This window comes from Scyliorhinus canicula, chromosome 13 (genome assembly GCF_902713615.1).
Source record: "Scyliorhinus canicula chromosome 13, sScyCan1.1, whole genome shotgun sequence".
Lineage (NCBI taxonomy): Eukaryota > Metazoa > Chordata > Chondrichthyes > Carcharhiniformes > Scyliorhinidae > Scyliorhinus > Scyliorhinus canicula.
The window spans coordinates 55,126,427-55,146,683 of record NC_052158.1 but is presented as its reverse complement, the minus strand read 5'-3'; the positions used below and the strand labels follow the sequence as shown (position 1 = coordinate 55,146,683).

Here is a 20,257-nt window from a genome sequence, read left to right as displayed (position 1 = left end):
TGCGTATGTGGTGGTGAGCTGCATTTTTGAACTGCTGCAGTCCCTGTGGTAAGGTACATCCACAGTTCGGCAGGGAGGGTTCCAGAATCATGACCCAACGACAGTAAAGGAATGGCGATGATATTCTAGTTCAGCGTCAGCTAGAGTATTGCTTTCAGTACTGGGCACCGCCCTCGAGGAAGGATGTGAACCCATTGGAGAGCGTGCAGAAAATATTCACAAGAATGATTCCAGGGATGAGAATCTTCAGTTATGAGGATAGACTGAAGAGGTTGTGACTGTTTTCCATTCAGAAAAGAATGCTGAGAGGTCATTTAAAATCAGGAGGGGCTTGGCCAGGATAGGTATAAGAGAAACTGTTCCCACTCGGGAAGGAATCAAGATGGGCAGCACGGTGCCACGCTGGTTAGCATACAGCGCCAGGGACCCAGGTTCAATTCCTGCCTTGGCTGACTCTCTGTATGGAGTTTGCTCATTCTCCCTGTGTCTTCGTAGGTTTTCCTCAGGTGCTCCGGTGTCCTCCCACCATCCAAAGATTTGCAAGTTAAGTGGATTAGCCACGCTAAATTACCCCTTAGTGTCCAAAGGTTAGGTGGGGTAATGGAGTTGCAGAGTGGAAGTGGTGCTAGGTAGGGTGTTCTTTCAGAGAGTCGGTGCAGACTGCTGTACTGTAGGGATTCTATGATTCTATGGACAAGAGGATGCAGATATTTTGCATTCGTAAAAGAACAAAAGTAATATGAATGAAAGGCTTTTCACGCAGCGAGTGGTTAGGGTCTGGAGTGCACTGGCTTAGAGTGTGGTGGAGGCAGTTTCAATTGAAGCTTTCAAAGGGGAATTAGATTGTTATCTGCAAAGGAAGAATGTGAGGGATACAGGAGGAAGGCAGGAGAATGGAACTAGGTGACTTCGTGGGCAGCACAGTAGCACACGGGGCTAGCACTGTGGCTTCACAGCACCAGGGTCCCAGGTTTGATTCCCTGCTGGGTCACTGTCTGTGCGGAGTCTGCACATTCTCCCTGTGTCTGCGTGGGTTTCCTCTGGGTGCTCCGGTTTCCTCCCACAGCCCAAAGATGTGCAGGTTAGGTGGATAATCCATGCTAAATTGCCCTTAGTGTCCAAAAAGGTTAGGAGGGGTTATTGGGTTATGGGGATAGGGTGAAAGTAAATGCTTAAGTAGGTCGGTGCAGGCACGATGGGCTGAATGGCCTCCTTCTGCACTGTACATTCTATGTCTATGTCTATCTGCTGTCAGTGCCTGTGCGGACACAATGAGCCGACTGGCCTCCTTCTGCACCAAAACAATTCTATGACTCTGTAATTCTGTTCGCAGAGCAGGGAAGTTCTCCTCATGGTCTACAGTATTAGCATTTATCACTTAACCAATGCCACAGAAATAATTCATTTGTTTGCTGTCTTGTGGGAATTTGCTGTACAAAAACTGTCCCTGTGCTTCCCTCCAGTGACTATACTTGATATACTTCATGTTTGTGAAGCATTTTGGAATAAGAACATAAGAACATAAGAACTAGGAGCAGGAGTAGGCCATCTGGCCCCTCGAGCCTGCTCCGCCATTCAATTAGATCATGGCTGATCTTTGTGGACTCAGCTCCACTTTCCGGCCAGAACACCATAACCCTTAAGCCCTTTATTCTTCAAAAAACTATCTATCTTTACCTTAAAAACATGTAATGAAGGAGCCTCAACTGCTTCACTGGGCAAGGAATTCCATAGATTCACAACCCTTTGGGTGAAGAAGTTCCTCCTAAACTCAGTCCTAAATCTACTTCCCCTTATTTTGAGGCTATGTCCCCTAGTTCTGCTGTCACCCGCCAGTGGAAACAACCTGCCCGCATCTATCTTATCTATTCCCTTCATAATTTTAAATGTTTCTATAAGATCCCCCCTCATCCTTCTGAATTCCAACGAGTACAGTCCCAGTCTACTCAACCTCTCCTCATAATCCAACCCCTTCAGCTCTGGGATTAACCTAGTTAATCTCCTCTGCACACCCTCCAGCGCCAGTACGTCCTTTCTCAAGTAAGGAGACCAAAACTGAACACAATACTCCAGGTGTGGCCCCACTAACACCTTATACAATTGCAACATAACCTCCCTAGTCTTAAACTCCATCCCTCTAGCAATGAAGGACAAAATTCCATTTGCCTTCTTAATCACCTGTTGCACTTGTAAACCAACCTTCTGTGACTCATGCACTAGCACACCCAAGTCTCTCTGAACAGCGGCATGCTTTAATATTTTATCGTTTAAATAATAATCCTGTTTGCTGTTATTCCTACCAAAATGGATAACCTCACATTTGTCAACATTGTATTCCATCTGCCAGACCCTAGCCCATTCACTTAACCTATCCAAATCCCTCTGCAGACTTCCAGTATCCTCTGCACTTTTCGCTTTACCACTCATCTTAGTGTCATCTGCAAACTTGGACACATTGCCCTTGGTCCCCAACTCCAAATCATCTATGTAAATTGTGAACAATTGTGGGCCCAACACGGATCCCTGAGGGACACCACTAGCTACTGATTGCCAACCAGAGAAACACCCATTTATCCCAACTCTTTGCTTTCTATTAATTAACCAATCCTCTATCCATGCTACTACTTTACCCTTAATGCCATGCATCTTTATCTTATGCAGCAACCTTTTGTGTGGCACCTTGTCAAAGGCTTTCTGGAAATCCAGATATACCACATCCATCGGCTCCCCGTTATCTACTGCACTGGTAATGTCCTCAAAAAATTCCACTAAATTAGTTAGGCATGACCTGCCCTTTACGAACCCATGCTGCGTCTGCCCAATGGGACAATTTCTATCCAGATGCCTCGCAATTTCTTCCTTGATGATAGATTCCAGCATCTTCCCTACTACCGAAGTTAAGCTCACTGGCCTATAATTTCCTGCTTTCTGCCTACCTCCTTTTTTAAACAGTGGCATCACGTTTGCTAATTTCCAATCCACCGGGACCACCCCAGAGTCTAGTGAATTTCGGTAAATTATCACTAGTGCATCTGCAATTTCCCTAGCCATCTCTTTTAGCACTCTGGGATGCATTCCATCAGGGCCAGGAGACTTGTCTACCTTTAGCCCCATTAGCTTGCCCATCACTACCTCCTTAGTGATAACAATCCTCTTAAGGTCCTCACCTGTCATAGCCTCATTTCTATCAGTCGCTGGCATGTTATTTGTGTCTTCCACTGTGAAGACCGAACCAAAAAACCTGTTCCTCAGCCATTTCCTCATTTCCCATTATTAAAACTCCCTTCTCATCCTCTAAAGGACCAATATTTACCTTAGCCACTCTTTTTTGTCTTATATATTTGTAAAAACTTTTACTGTCTGTTTTTATATTCTGAGCAAGTTTACTCTCATACTCTATCTTACTCTTCTTTATGGCTTTTTTAGTAGCTTTCTGTTGCCCCCTAAAGATTTCACAGTCCTCTAATCTCCCAGCAATCTTTGCCGCTTTATATGCTTTTTCCTTCAATTTGATACTCTCCCTTATTTCCTTAGATATCCATGGTTGATTTTCCCTCTTTCTTCCGTCCTTCCTTTTTGTTGGTATAAAACTTTGCTGAGCACTGTGAAAAATCGCTTGGAAGGTTCTCCACTGTTCCTCAACTGTTCCACCATAAAGTCTTTGCTCCCAGTCTACCTTAGCTAGTTCTTCTCTCATCCCCTTGTAATCTCCTTTGTTTAAACACAAAACACTAGTATTTGATTTTACTTTCTCACCCTCCATCTGTATTTTAAATTCCACCATATTGTGATCGCTCCTTCCGAGAGGATCCCTAACTATGATATCATGAATCAATCCTGTCTCATTACACAGGACAAGATCTAGGACCACTTGTTCCCTCGTAGGTTCCATTACATACTGTTCTAGGAAACTATCGCGGATACATTCTATAAACTCCTCCTCAAGGATGCCTTGACCGACCTGGTTAAACCAATCGACATGTAGATTAAAATCCCCCATGATAACTGCTGTACCATTTCTACATGCATCAGTTATTTCTTTGTTTATTGCCTGCCCCACCATAACGTTACTATTGGTGGCCGATAGACTACTCCTATCAGTGACTTTTTCGCCTTACTATTCCTGATTTCCACCCAAATGGATTCAACCTTATCCTCCATAGCACCGATGTCATCCCTTACTATTGCCCGGATGTCATCCTTAAATAACAGAGCAACACCACCTCCTTACCATCCACTCTGTCCTTCCGAATAGTTTGATACCCTCGGATATTTAACTCCCAGTCGTGACCATCCTTTAACCATGTTTCAGTAATGGCCACTAAATCATAGTCATTTACGATGATTTGTGCCATCAACTCATTTACTTTATTCTAAATACTACGAGCATTCAGGTAAAGTACACTTATGTTGGTTTTTTTACCTTTGTTTTGAATCTTAACATCTCCAGTTTTATTCCTTTTGTTATTACTGGGCCTATTCACTGAGCTCCCCTCAGTCACTGTACCTTGTACTGTCGCCCTTTTAGATTTTTGACTATGTCTTCTCTGCCTTGCACTTTTCCCCTTACTTCCTTTTGCTTCTGTCCCTGTTTTACTACCTTCCAACTTCCTGCATCGGTTTCCATCCCCCTGCCACATTAGTTTAAACCCTCCCCAACAGCTCTAGAAAACAACCCCCCTAGGACATCGGTTCCAGTCCTGCCCAAGTGCAGACCGTCCGGTCTGAGATTTTTGAAAGAGGCTTTGGAAATGCAAGTCTGTTCTATAATCAGAGTTCTACTTAACAGTTTGGTATCTTTGAATTAAATTTGTCCATACATTAAGTCTCTCCAGGTCGTTCTTGCAAATTTGTTTTATTTTTTCACAGGATGGTAGCACGGTAGCATTGTGGATAGCACAATCGCTTCACAGCTCCAGGGTCCCAGGTTCGATTCCGGCTTGGGTCACTTTCTGTGCGGAGTCTGCACATCCTCCCCGTGTGTGCGTGGGTTTCCTCCGGGTGCTCTGGTTTCCTCCCACAGTCCAAAGATGTGCAGGTTAGGTGGATTGGCCATGATAAATTGCCCTTATTGTCCAAAATTGCCCTTAGTGTTGGGTGGGGTTACTGGGTTATGGGGATAGGGTGGAGGTGTTAACCTTGGGTAGTGTGCTCTTTCCAGGAGCCGGTGCAGACCCAATGGGCCGAATGGCCTCCTTCTGCACTGTATATTCTATGTTAAAAAAATGTGGTTATCATTGACTCAACCTGTATTTGTTGTCCATTCCCAATTGCCTTTGAGAAGGTGGTGATGAGCTGCGTTCTTCAACCGCTGCAGGATAAAGGCTGGGAATCCTACAGTGCGTAGCTCACCTCCTGACACCCCCCCCCCCCCCCTCAAAACCTGTCCACCATTTACAAGGCACACGTCAGGAGTGTAATTGAAAACGCTTCACTTGGAAGGATGAGGATTCAACCAACAACACTCAAGACACCATCCAAGATAAAGCAACCCACTTGATTGCTCTCTCTTCCACAAGTATTCAAACCCCCCACCATTGATGAACAGTAGCAGCCGTGTGTACCATCTATAAGATGCACTGCAGTAACTCACCAAGTTCCTTAGACAGCACCTTCCAAACCAACGGCCATTACCATCGAGAAGGACAAGAGGAGTAGATACCTGGGAATGCCACCACCTGGAGGTTCTCCTACAAGTCACTCACCACCCTGATTTAGAAATATATTGCTTTGCCCTCACTGTCGTTGGGGCAAGGTCCAAGAACTCCCTCCCTAACAGCACTGTCGGGGTACCTGCACATCGGGGACTGCAGCGGTTGAAGAAGGCAACGCACCACCTTCTGAAGGGCAACCAGAGATGGGCAATAATTGCAATACCCACATCCTATAAATGAAGGTGTAGGTGCGCGCACAGTGCTGTTAGGGAAGGAGTTCCAGGAACACAGTGACATTGAAGGAACGGTGATATATTTCCAAGTCGGTGTGGTGAGTGATTGGAGGGGAACTTGCATCTGTGGTGTTCCCATTTACCTACTCTCCTTGTTCTTCTCGATGGTCGAGGTCATTGGGAGATTGGGAGCCTTGGTGGGTTTCTGTAGCATACTTGGTACATCTTGAAACAATTGCAACATAAGCAAGGCAGTGGGGTGGATGTGGGACATGTTGGTTTACTAGTCTTACTATTTCCAAAACCTCGTCCCACCTTCTACTCAGACACACGCAAGACATACAACAAGGGGTATGGAGAGGATTTAAATTAACAGGAATTAAAAGGATTTGTGTCTTCACTGCTGAGGTTGAGGTCCTTCTAGGTCATGACTTCTTCAGAATGAGAGATGTTGCAAATCATCAGTGAATATGGATCTTTTAAGGACTACCGTCCCTTAGAACTCCCAGATTATAGGCCTTCGTCTGGGGAATCGCCTTCAACACAGGAGATTCAGGTCTGTCCAATTCTATCAACTGACCGAGAGATTGGGCTGGATTCTCCATTTGAGAAACTACGAGCTGACGCCAGCGTGGAAACATTTTATGACCAAAACAAACGCCGCAAGAAGGCCACTGGTTCTCCATCTAGTTGGGGGCAGCAGGCCTGCAGTGTAGCGCCTTTGGCTCGAGCTGAGGATATGACCAGAGAATTGCCGGGTCTGTGGCCATGCATGCACACGGCGGCGGACTGCAACGGCTGCGCCATGCAACTTGGCGGCAGCTGCGCTCAGACTCGCCCAGCCTGCCAAAAAGTGATTCCCTTTGGCCAGGCTCGCCACCCCCGGACCACCCTCCACCGGTGTGCCCTCAGCCCTCCCTGCCTACGGATCAGCTCCCCACCCACCGCCCCGAACTCATCGCCGAACCTGATTTCATCGTCGGAGAGCGCGGATGGCATTGCATTGTGCTTGGGTGATGTTCGGGGCTGTCCCCTCCTTTATTTCCTTTGGACCCACCTCAAAGAATCACTGAAATGACTACACAATGACATCAATAAGTTCCATCTCACCATCAAACTCACCATAGACTACCCTTCAGAATCGGTTGCATTCTTGGATACACGTATCTCCAGTAAGGAAGGTCACCTCAGCACTTCCCTTTACCGCAAGCCCACGGATAACTGCCCGATGCTCCACTTCTCCAGCTTTCATCCTAAACATTAAAGAAGCCATCCCCTATGGACGAGCCCTCTGTATAGACAGGATCTGCTCAGTCGAGGAGGAACGTAACAGACATCTGCAGATGCTGAAAGAAGCCCTTGTATGAACAGGATATGGCGCTCGACTCATCGATCAACATTTCCAATGTGCCACAGCAAACAAAACGCACTGACCTCCCCAGAAGACAAACACAGGATACAACCAACAGAGTACCCTTCGTCGTCTAGTACTTCCCTGAAGTGGAGAAACTATGACATCATCTTTGCAGCCTTCGACACGTCATTGATGAAAATGAACATCTTGCCACGGCCATCCCCACACCCCCACCACTTGCCTTCAAACAATTATGCAACCTCAAACAGACCATTGTTCCAGCCTTCAGGAGAACAGCGACCATGACACGACACAATCCTGCCATGGCAGCCTCTGCAAGACATGCAAGATCATCGACCTGGGTACTACTACTACACGTGAGAACACCACCCACCAGGTACGCGGTACATACTCGTGCGACTCGGCCAACGTTGTCTGCCTCATACGCTGCAGGAAAGGATGTACAGGCGTTGTACATTGGCGAGACAATGCAGAAGCTGCAACAACGGATGAAGGGACATCACGCGACAATCACCGGGCAGGAATGTTCCCTTCCAGTCGAGGAACACATCAGCAGTCAAGGGCATTCAGCCACTGATCTTCGGGTAAGCGTTCTCCAAGACGGCCTTCAGGACACGTGACAACGCAGAATCGCCGAGCAGAAACTTAAAGCCAAGTTCCGCACGCATGAGTGCGTCCTCAACCGTGACCTTGGATTCATGTCTCATTACATTCATCCCCCACCATCTGGCCTGGGTTTGCAAAATCTGACCATCTGTCATGGCTTGAGACAATTCACACCTCTTTAACCTGTGATTATCCCTCTCTCCAGTTGCTCCATCTGGACCCGTAAAGACATCATTACCTGCAAATACTCACAGGTAATTCAAAGTAACGTCTTGCATCATTGACTTTGACTGTATATGTGGTTGTGGAACCCACCTCTTGACTCACCTGATGAAGGAGCTGTGCTCCGAAAGCTAGTGATTCGAAACAACCTTGTTGGAGTTTAACCTGGTGTTTTATAACCAAACCAGTCTAAATCCATCTAGCCAGCCCACCCCGAATCCCATGTGATTTTAGTTTTTGTACCAGTCTTCCATGTGGGACCTTGTCAAATGCTTTACTAAAGTCCATAGGCTGGATTCTCCATTTCAGCGGTTCAGTGCGAACTGAAATAGAGAATTTGCGGGTGTTTTACGATGCCAAAATCAGCGCCGAAACCTGACTGATTGCAGGACCTGTGAGGGCTAGCAGAGACGCTGAGTGAATCTCCTGGCTCCAGCTCCTGCGGCGAAAACGGCCAGAGAATGGCTGTGTCTGCAGCGGTCGTGCCGTGCAACATGGCGCAAGCTGTGTGCAGACCCGGCCCGCCATCCGTGACCCCCTGTCCACCCCCCACCAGTTCCCCCAGCCAGCGGCACGGATCCCAGCTGAGTGTAGCAGCGCTGGACACAGTCCGCAGCCGACATTCCGGATTTCCACTCAGACCACACGTCAACCGCGCGGTCGGGAACTCGGCTCATCGGGGGCAGAGCATGGTGGGAGGAACTTCCGATGACACGCCAATGCCATTGCAATGGCATGCAGCGCGCAACGTAATTGTGCCACTTCTGTGGGGGTGGAGCATGGCTGACCAGACTCAAACCGCCGCCGGCCACAATTTGGGTGTCAGAATACTTGGTGCACAAATAATAAATTGAAAGGGAGAGACTATTTTGAGATAATGTCACCAGATTGGTAATTCAGAGGCCTCGTCCTGGGACAAGAATTCAAAGCCTTAACTGCCCTCTGAAATGGCCCAGCTAGCCACTTCATTCAAGGTCAATTTGGGCGAGCCTTGTCAGTGACAACCACATATCATGGATGAATAAAATGAATAAGAAAATGGGGCAGATTTTCTGTCCCCATTTTCAGCGGGCAGTAATGACGGTGGAGGACAGAGAATTGAAGGGGAGTCCCAAAATGCCTTTCACAACAGCCCAAGAGTCCCCACCAATGGCATAATGGGGTTCCCAACATGGATAGTCGGATACCCTATTAACCTACCGTACCACCTACTTAGAGGGTTATCCCGCTGTATCGTCCTGCCACACAGGGATTTCCTCCTGTGCTGGTGTGAGGTCCCGTCAGTGGAGTTGACAACAGGTTTTGTAAAATGGCAACAAGGCGACCAGTCACTGTGAGAGGTGCACAGGTAAATACAGCCCCTGGAGATGAGAGGGTTATACCCTGACAGTGCCCCCGGCACTGTTCCCTGACAGAGGGTACTGTCTGGGCACTGGTAAGGGTTACAGCCAAGGGTCAATGCTAGGGAGAAGGTCTTCCACTGCAAAGGTCTGTGGGAGGGATCACGTTTCCATGAGGAGGATTTCCCTGTTGTCATATCCCGCACGGGACCTATGGGGTGGGAATGATTATCTTCCCCCTGGTATTGGGTTGTATGAGCTCCCCTGCTCAGGATGGGGGATCGCTATTAACCTCGGTATAAAATGTTGGCCAGTAAGACACTGACCAGAGCACAAACCAGATAGGGATCTACCAGGCAGTCTATCGTATTGTTAATGTAGTTAACATTTCTTTATTTTTACTCATTGTGGACTCCCTGGGTCCTGAGTAAACCTGTGTCTGTGGAGAGGGTGTTCTGTGTGTGGGGGTGGTTTCTTTATTTGCATTGAAAGGTGCGGTTTCCCATTTCTGTGAGGGGGGCTTTATCTTTCTTAAATAACGGGGCACCCGATTGGACCCCAATGGGTGGCACGGTAGCACAGTGGTCAGCACTGTTGCTTCACAGCGCCAGGGTCCCAGGTTTGATTCCTGCTTGGCTTACTGTCTGCTCGGAGCCTGCACGTTCTCCCCGTGTCTATGTGGGTTTCCTCCGGGTGCTCCGGTTCCCTCCCACATGTCCCGAAAGACATGCTTGCTAGGTGAATTGGGCATTCTGAATTCTCCCTCTGCGTACCCGAACAGGTGCCGGAATAGGGGATTTTACAGTAACTTAGAACATAGAACAGTACAGCACAGAACAGGCCCTTCGGCCCTCAATGTTGTGCCGAACCATGATCACCCTACTCAAACCCACGTATCCACCCTATACCCGTAACCGAACAACCCCCCCCTTAACCTTACTTTTATTAGTACACTACGGGCAATTTAGCATGGCGAATCCACCTAACCCGCACATCTTTGGACTGTGGGAGGAAACCGGAGCACCCGGAGGAAACCCACGCACACAGGGGGAGGACGTGCAGACTCCACACAGACAGTGACCCAGCCGGGAATCGAACCTGGGACCCTGGAGCTGTGAAGCATTTATGCTAACCACCATGCTACCCTGCTGCCCCAACTTCATTGCAGCGTTAATGTAAGCCTATTTCTGACGATATTAAAGATTGTTATTATCCCTGGAAGGCTGGGATTACTGGTGGGGGTTGTGGGACTTGGGACACAGGAGTCAGCAGAATCTGCCTTTAAACTGACAAAGCATATTTAAATAATAATTTAAATATGTTAATCTTGTTGAAGCCCTGCGAGTGCGTGAACCAGATTGTGTCAGGTGACATGAGCCGTGAGTATTGCATTCCGTTCGGTGACAGGCACGAACCCCATTTCGGGGCTCTCTCAGTAGTCTCCTGGAATAGTAGGGCGTGCGCCGGGCACAACGCAACTGGAGAATTTCCCCCAATGTCTTTATTTTGGTTAATCATTATAATTATATATTATGACAGGTGTACTTGTGAACGAAGAACACCAATATGATGTAATAAGTCATGTGGTTAGATATTTGTGCTGAGAAATCTCCATGATTACGAGAATTTCTTTCTTTCAAAGGGGGATGTGGCAGGAAAACAAAGGTAGTTTTGAGGGATTTATATTTGTATTGGTAAATATTAGAAATAAGGTACAATTTAAAATGAGTTTAATTTAATGTTCCTGTGCCTGAAAGTATAAGAACCTATAGCTAGATTCACACTGGCTAAAGGTGTTTGAATGTGTGGGGATTAGTTGAGTTTCAATTAGGTTTCTGTTGTGCTCAGAGAGGCCTACGGTGTGAAAAATAAATAAAAGGAATAGCGTGTGGCTGTTGCTTAACAAATGGAGGCCTTTGTAAAGTAAAAAGCTTTTGGGTGGTATTCTCCGCTGGCTCCAAAAATCGCGGAGGCCGTTGTGAACTCGGCCAAGGTTCACGACGGCCTCGGGGCCCGCTCCCCGCACCTAATTCACCCCCACCCGGGGGGCTAGGAGTGGGCCCCCGTCGTTTTCGGCCAAATGACGCCCGAACGGCGCTTCGCGGATGTCATCCTCGCATGCACAGGAACCCGCGAATGCGTGGATGACATCAGCGTGCAGACGACGCAAACCCGTGCATGCGCGGTGCCGTCTTTCTCCACCGCCGCCCGGCAAGACGTGGCGGCTTGATCTTGCCAGGCGGCGGAGAGGAAAGAGTGCGTCCGTTTTGGACGCAGGCCTGACGATCGGTGGGCACCAATCGCGGGCCTGTCCCTTCAGGAGCACAGTCGCGGTGCTCCCGTCCCAATCGGGCCCCTGGATGCCCCAAACGGGCATCCGCCGCCCGTTTCACGAATGCAGCGACCAGGTGTGGTTGCTGCCATGGTGAAACGGGCGTGAAGGGCCGGCCGCTCGGCCCATCGGGCTCGGAGAATCGCTGTGAAAAATGGCGAGCAACGATTTTTCCGAGGGGGGGGAGAATCGCGGGGGCGCCAGGGGGGGCGTGAAAAATGTCGGGAGGCCCTCCCACGATTCTCCCACGCCACGTGGGGAGCGGAGAATTCCGCCCTTTAAGTTTAATTTGAGAGCAGTTGATGACAGGACCTCGGTAATGAACATCTGTCAACTCTGCCAGAAGAAAGACTGGACAGGACAAGAGCTGCAAAGAAGCAGGCTTCCTAAAGTGCAGGTTACAGTTTAGATAATTAGGGAAATATGACAGAAAGATTGCTTAAGATGACTGAAGTTAAGAGAACAGAGACCAAAGTATTGTTCAGAAGAATTCAAGGAAATGTAATAAACGTGTTCTGAGTTACAGACAATCGCAGTAATTAGATTTACAGTGGGATAGCAGACAGTAGACAAAGCGTTTGACGTTATTTTAATACAGTCTGGGAATTGAGAGTTAAAGCAATTATAAACAGCTTGTACCACTGTCAAAACAAGGAAATCCTAAAGGGGTTGACGTAAAACCCTGGACTGGATTTACTGTTAAAAGAATCTTTGTTAGAAAGTGTCATTTGTGAAACATGGACTGGATTTTAGAATGCAAACAGCTGAGGGAAAGCATTATTATTATAAGAGAAGATTTTAAAGTGTATTTTTGGGGGTGGAGTTTGGAAACTCTTTGTGACAATCATCTGGGAGGATTCTGAGGAGACATCCACAAATTCTAACTTAGATTCAAAGCGGCGAGTGTATTTGACTACAGTCATCTTGTGTGCTTAAATTGAACTTTTAGCATTAATGAGGCCAGAGAAAGATGTACTTTGTAATCCATGTTGATCTTTAAATCTGTGTGTATTTGCTAAATTAAGGGAGGAATAAAGGAGTATTGTATCATAATCCAAACTTTTGTGTTTAATAAATGTGTTTTACTTGTTGTTAAAACTAATTATTGGTCCTGTGACTCGGCTCCTCAAAATTCTATAAGAAAAAGTAAAGGTTAAGGTCTTTTGCCCCATGATTCCATTCTGGGACCTTCCCATCCAGGTATAACATCAACTGGGATGGTAATAGAACAAGAGAGACTTTGACCATCTCCCCCTGATATTCAATAGTTTTACCATCACTAAATCATCCATTAACAAAATTCTGGGGGTTACCATTGACCAGAAACTGAACTGGACTATATTAATACTATGGCTATCCGAACAGATGAAAGGCTAGGAATCCTGCAGCAAGTAACTCACATCTTGACCCTTGCAAAGTCTGCCAAAAGGCAAAAGTCAGGAGTGTGATGGAATACTCTCCACTTGTCTGGATGAGTGTAGCTCACACTCAAGAAGCTCAACACCATCTAGGACAAAGCAGCCTGTTTGTTTGGCACCCCATCCACCAAGATAAACATTGACTTCCTCCGCCATTAGCACACAGTGGAAACAGTGTGCACCATCTACAAAATTTAAAACAGCATCTCAACAGAACAAGGGCAGCGGATACATGGGAACACCACCACCTGGAAGTTCCTCTCCAAGTCACTCACCATTCCGACTTGAAAATATTTTGGCAATTCCGTCACGATTGCTGGGTCAAAATCCTGGAACTCCCTCCCTAACAGCATTGTGGGTGTACCTACGTGACAGAGACATTCCTCTGCCATTTGGCATTCCTCTGGAGACTGATCTCACATTCTCCCTCACCTTTATCAAATCCCATTGCAATCCATTTGGTCCAAACATGTTTCTCAAAACAAAACAAAATTGGATGCTGTTGATGATTAACTACATATTAAATGGCAACAAATTAGTTTTGCAGGTATAGAGTGTACAACAATCGAAGGATATTCCAAAGGTTACAATTATGAAATTGGAAAGAGGTTTTCAGGAGAACCTGACCATGCGTGGAACGCTGTATTTATGGATGGGAGATGGCACCTTCTGGACAGTACTTGGGGAGCAGGCCACGTAAATGAGACCTGCACCAAATTTACTTTCAAGTAAGTACTCCCTTTCACTTTACGCAATTCCTGCATTCACTCATTCCCAATTTGGCAGGTGCTGAAGGCATAAAGCAATGTGAATATATAGATGTTTGAACCTTGTCCTCATGAGAGGCAAAGTTATCTTCGTAGTTTTCATCTTTCCCTTTTATTGGGGTCTTTTGCCCAAGACCTGAAAAAAGATGACTTATTTGTAGAACTTTGCTATTATTGTTCTACAAAAGGAAAGCAGGGAATGGCACAGTATTCCTAAAAAAAAACTCACCTTCAAAAAGGGCAGTCAATGTGGATTAGCTCATCGCTATTCACCCCTTTCCTCTAATAGTGGGCCTGACTGCATTGAAAACCGGGATGCTATTTTTACTGGGTCAAATTGTACCTCCTCAGTTATGTTCATGCAGTGGATAGATATTGGTGAGAAAATGGAGCTGGTTGTGTCTATTTCTCAACGTGATGTCAGTGACTTCAGAGCAGGGCTGGGGAACTTTTTTCATATCAAGTGCCACTCACACACACACAATCAGACAAGATCCTCTCACGTGCACACAGAGTCAGTCACGCCCACACACTCTCACAAAATCAGTCACGGGCCACTCACACACACACAAAATCAGTCACGGGCCACTCACACACACAAAATCAGTCATGGGTCACACACACACACACACAAAATCAGTCACGGGCCACACATACACACAAAATCAGTCACAGGCCACACACACACACACAAAATCAGTCACGGACCACTCACACACACAAAATCAGTCACGGGTCACACACACACACAAAATCAGTCACGGACCACATACACACACAAAATCAGTCAAGGCGACTCATTCACACACTGAATCTGTCACAGACTACATACACACACACGCACACACACAAAATCAGTCACGGGTCACACACACACACAAAACCAGTCACGGGCCACATACACACACAAAATCAGTCAAGGCAACTCATTCACACACTGAATCTGTCACAGACCACACACACACACACACACAAAATCAGTCACGGGCCACTCACACACACACAAAATAAGTCGCGGGCCACACACACACACACACACACACAAAATAAGTCACAGACCACTCACACACACACACAAAATAAGTCACAGGCCACTTACACACACACAACATAACATCAGTCACGGCCACTCACACACACCGAATCTGTCACAGGCCACACACATACACGCACACAATATCAGTCACGGGCCACTCACAAACAAACACAAAATCAATCACAGGCCACTCACACACACACACAAAATCACCCGCTGGCCACTCACACACACACAATATAACATCAGTCATGGCCACTCTCACACACACCGAGTCTGTCACAGGCCACACACACACACACAATATCAGTCACGGGCCACTCACACACACAAAATCAGTCACAGGCCACTCACACACACACACACACAAAATCAGTCACGGGTCACTCACACACACACACACAAAATCAGTCTGTGGTGAACGTATTGCTACTGCAATTCACCACGGTATTGTATTGTACTGTATTATGTTGATGCCCCTGTGGGCTCCGCCTGTGGCTCCGCCCCCTCAGGGGTGGTATATAAATCTGCAGCCTGTAGGCGGCACTCAGTACAGAGCAGTCGCAGGCAGGCACAGATCTAGCTTATTAAAACCACTGTTTACTTCTATTAATCATCTCGTGTGAATTGATGGTCGCATCATAGTCACAGGCCACTTGCACACAGACACAAAGTCTGTCACAGGCCACTCACACTCACACACACACACACAAACTGAGTCACAGGCCAGTCACACACACATACACACCCACACACACACACACAAAATCAGTCACAGGCCACTCACACACAAACACAAAATCAGTCACAGGCCACTCACACACACACACACACACAAATTCAGTCACAGGCCACTGACACACAAACACAAAATCAGTCTCAGGCCACACACACTCACATACTAACCCAAAATCACCGGCTGGCCACTCACACACACACACAACATAACATCAGTCATGGCCACTCTCACACACACCAAATCTGTCACAGGCCACACACAAACACACAAAATCAGTCACAGGCCACTCTCACAGGCACCAAATCGGTCAAAGGCCACACACACAGACACGCACAATATCAATCACGGGCCACTCACACACACACACACACAAAATCAGTCACAGGCTACACACACACAATGTCAATCACGGGCCACTCACACACACACAAAAACAGTCACATGCCCAACACAGACACACAAAATCAGTCACGGACCACACACACACGCACAAAATCAGTCACAGGCCACTCACACATGCACAAGATATCAGTCACAGACCACTCACACACACATATACATAAAATCTGTCACGGGCCACACACACACATACACACACACACACACACACACACAGAATCAGTCACGGGCCACTCACACGTACACAAACTAAGTCATGGGCCACTTACACACAGACATTCCATTTTGGGATGCACACATAAAAAACACTTTATTTAATATAAATACATAGAGACTAGATGAATGTTATGCTCACCCACTGCTTCAGTGTGATGGCTCAGTTTGATTTTCCTTAATGAGTAGTACAGCCTCAGTGGCGGAACCTTACCAGAATTTGGCAAAGTGTCAGGCTCCGACAGAAAGCTGGTGTGTAACTGCAGCTGCACAGACCTCTTTGCCAAAGGACATGAGTGGACATGGATTACACAGTCACTGTTGCAGCCACCCTCGTACAGCTCCAAAGAAAGCAGGGTGCCACCTTTAAAGGGCGCCCCAATCAGCACTGCATCCTAACACCCACCATGCGGGGAACAGACCCCCCCCAAAAATTCTTCACCAGCAAACCCTCACAACAGTTATCGCTGGCAACCCCCTCCCTACATCATTAGTGCAGACGTGTAGCTGGCAACAACCCATCCATTCAGTGTCTGCTCTCCTCCAACCCACCACAACCAAAGCACCTCCCACATGTGGCAATATCAACCTGTGCCAGGGACAATGTCAGGGCACTGCCCAGACACGTCCCTCTAACCCCCCAGGGCTATACATAGAACATAGAACGATACAGCGCAGTACAGGCCCTTCGGCCCTCGATGTTGCACCGACATGGAAAAAAACTAAAGGCCATCTAACCTACACTATGCCATTATCATCCATATGCTTATCCAATAAACTTTCAAATGCCCTCAATGTTGGCGAGTTCACTACTGTTGCAGGTAGGGCATTCCACGGCCTCACCACTCTTTGCGTAAAAAACCCATCTCTGACCTCTGTCCTATATCTATTACCCCTCAATTTAAGGCGATGTCCCCTCATGCTAGCCACCTCCATCCGCGGGAGAAGGCTCTCACTGTCCACCCTATCTAACCCTCTGATCATTTTGTATGCCTCTATTAAGTCACCTCTTAACCTTCTTCTCTCTAACAAAAACAACCTCAAGTCCATCAGCCTTTCCTCATAAGATCTTCATACCAGGCAACATCCTGGTAAATCTCCTCTGCACCCGTTCCAAAGCTTCCACGTCCTTCCTATAATGAGGCGACCAGAACTGTACGCAATACTCTAAATGCGGCCGTACAAGAGTTTTGTACAACTGCAACATGACCTCATGGCTCCGGAACTCAATCCCTCTACCAATAAAGGCCAGCACACCATAGGCCTTCTTCACAACCCTATCAACCTGGGTGGCAACTTTCAGGGATCTATGTACATGGACACCGAGATCCCTCTGCTCATCCACACTACCAAGAATTTTACCATTAGCCAAATATTCCGCATTCCTGTTATTCTTTCCAAAGTGAATCACCTCACACTTCTCCACATCAAACTCCATTTGCCACCTCTCAGCCCAGCTCTGCAGCTTATCTATGTCCCTCTGTAACCTGCAACATCCTTCCGCACTGTCTACAACTCCACCGACTTTAGTATCGTCTGCAAATTTACTCACCCATCCTTCTGCGCCCTCCTCTAGGTCATTAATAAAAATGACAAACAGCAACGGCCCCAGAACAGATCCTTGTGGTACGCCACTCGTAACTGAACTCCATTCTGAACATTTCCCATCAACTACCACTCTCTGTCTTCTTTCAACTAGCCAATTTCTGATCCACATCTCTAAATCACCCTCAATCCCCAGCCTCCGTATTTTCTGCAATAGCTGACCATGGGGAACCTTATCAAACGCTTTACTGAAATCCATATACACCACATCAACTGCTCTACCCTCGTCTACCTGTTCAGTCACCTTCTCAAAGAACTCGATAAGGTTTGTGAGGCATGACCTACCCTTCACAAAACCATGCTGACTATCCCTAATCATATTATTCCTATCTAGATGATTATAAATCGTATCTTTTATAATCCTCTCCAAGACTTTACCCACCACAGACGTTAGGCTCACCGGCCTATAGTTACCGGGGTTATCTCTACTCCCCTTCTTAAACAAAGGGACCACATTTGCTATACTCCAGTCCTCTGGCACTATTCCTGTAGCCAATGATGACCTAAAAATCAAAGCCAAAGGCTCAGCAATCTCTTCCCTGGCTTCCCAGAAAATCCTAGGATAAATCCCATCAGGCCCTGGGGACTTATCTATTTTCACCTTGTCCAGAATTGCCAACACTTCTTCCCTACGCACCTCAATGCCATCTATCCTAATAGCCTGGGTCTCAGCATTCTCCTCCACAATATTATCTTTTTCCTGAGTGAATACTGACGAAAAGTATTCATTTAGTATCTCGCTTATCTCCTCAGCCTCCACCCACAACTTCCCACCACTGTCCTTGACTGGCCCTACTCTTACCCTAGTCATTCTTTTATTCCTGACATACCTATAGAAAGCTTTTGGGTTTTCCTTGATCCTACCTGCCAAAGACTTCTCATGTCCCCTCCTTGCTCGTCTCAGCTCTCTCTTTAGATCCTTCCTCGCTTCCTTGTAACTATCGAGCGCCCCAACTGAAACTTCACGCCTCATCTTCACATAGGCCTCCTTCTTCCTCTTAACAAGAGATTCCACTTCTTTGGTAAACCACGGTTTACCTATCTCTGCGTCCCCCAGGAATCCCCTCAACTGCCCCATACCTCTCCAAACCTGTTGTCAACATCAACGATGTGACATCACACCGGCAGAGTATGATATTTAGTGGCAGGGAATCATTTGGGAAGGGCGACCTCAAATAACATAGAAATGTATTAAAATTGATTATAATGAGGTTGACGTCCTTTGTGGGCGGCAATATTGTGGCGTCGCCGGTGAGACGTGGAGTAAATAGGGAAATGCGATCTCTCTGATGAGAATCACGTTTCCTGATTCTCACAAGATTTTCTGCCTTTGCCACTAATCCCGTGGACTGCAATGGCAGGCTCAAGATCATGGCGCCCAGAATGAGTCACAGAATTCCTGAAATTTAGCTCAACCTTACTAAATTTAGCTTACTTTCCTCTCCTCTCTCTGACTCTCGCTCTGTCTCTCTCTTTTCCCACTCCATCTATCTGTCTATCTCCCTTTTTCCCTCAGTCTGTCTCACTCCCAAAGCAACCCAGGGCACTGACTCAACTGTTGTGTTATGCAATTTGGAATAACACAAGCTGCCACTTGATGCAGTTTTGAGTAAAAGATGTTCCAGACTTTGAAGTGAGTTAAATGTGTTTTATTGAACGATTAGCACAGTTCCCATTGAGTTCGACTCTCTGCTAATCTAAATGTAGTAACTCAGTCTAACTGAACCAGCCTTACTCTAAGCCACGTGCTGGGGTGTGATGCTGAGGATACACCCTGTCTCACTCTGTAGATGTTGGTCTGTGTGTGAGTGCCTCATCCCTTTTATAGTGAGATACCACCCCAGAGTGTCCTGACTGCTCATTGGTCGTGTCCTATTCTATGTGTTCATGAGCTGCGTGTTTGCATATCATGACATCTCCCCTTTTTTATGTTTTGTTGGCGTATGTGAATGTATTTATATGTGAATGAGTCTGTCTAACGTGACTGACGGAGGACAACAGAACAGAGCAAACAGAAAACACAAATCCAGTCTCTGAGGCTTGTGTCTGATCCTGGTCGACCGCCGGAGAGGTGGCGGAGGGGACGACGACGCCTTGACAGGCGGGATGGAAGTCTGACTGGTGGCCTCGTGGTGCGAGGTATCAGGAATTGGCAATTCCACATATGGAAATGGAGGAGAAAGTGGTTGCGGGCAGGCACTATGCACAGTGCCTGTCAATTCCTTTGCATGATGGAACCATTGGCCATACATACAATGTAAGCTGGGGGGGGGGGCAGCCTGTCGAACAACAACAGCCGGGGCAGACCACCCACCATC

The 20,257-nt window shown here is 47.0% G+C and overlaps 1 protein-coding gene across 3 annotated transcripts in view; it reads left to right on the top strand.

Annotated features, from left to right (window-relative positions):
• ky (kyphoscoliosis peptidase) overlaps nt 1-20,257 on the top strand; it is a 216,912-nt gene that overhangs the window by 185,592 nt on the left and 11,063 nt on the right. For all 3 annotated transcript variants that reach the window (XM_038817555.1, XM_038817554.1, XM_038817553.1), the window contains one exon: nt 13,720-13,908. In XM_038817555.1, the coding sequence (XP_038673483.1) occupies nt 13,720-13,908 (189 nt within the window). The remainder of the gene's footprint in view (nt 1-13,719; nt 13,909-20,257) is intronic.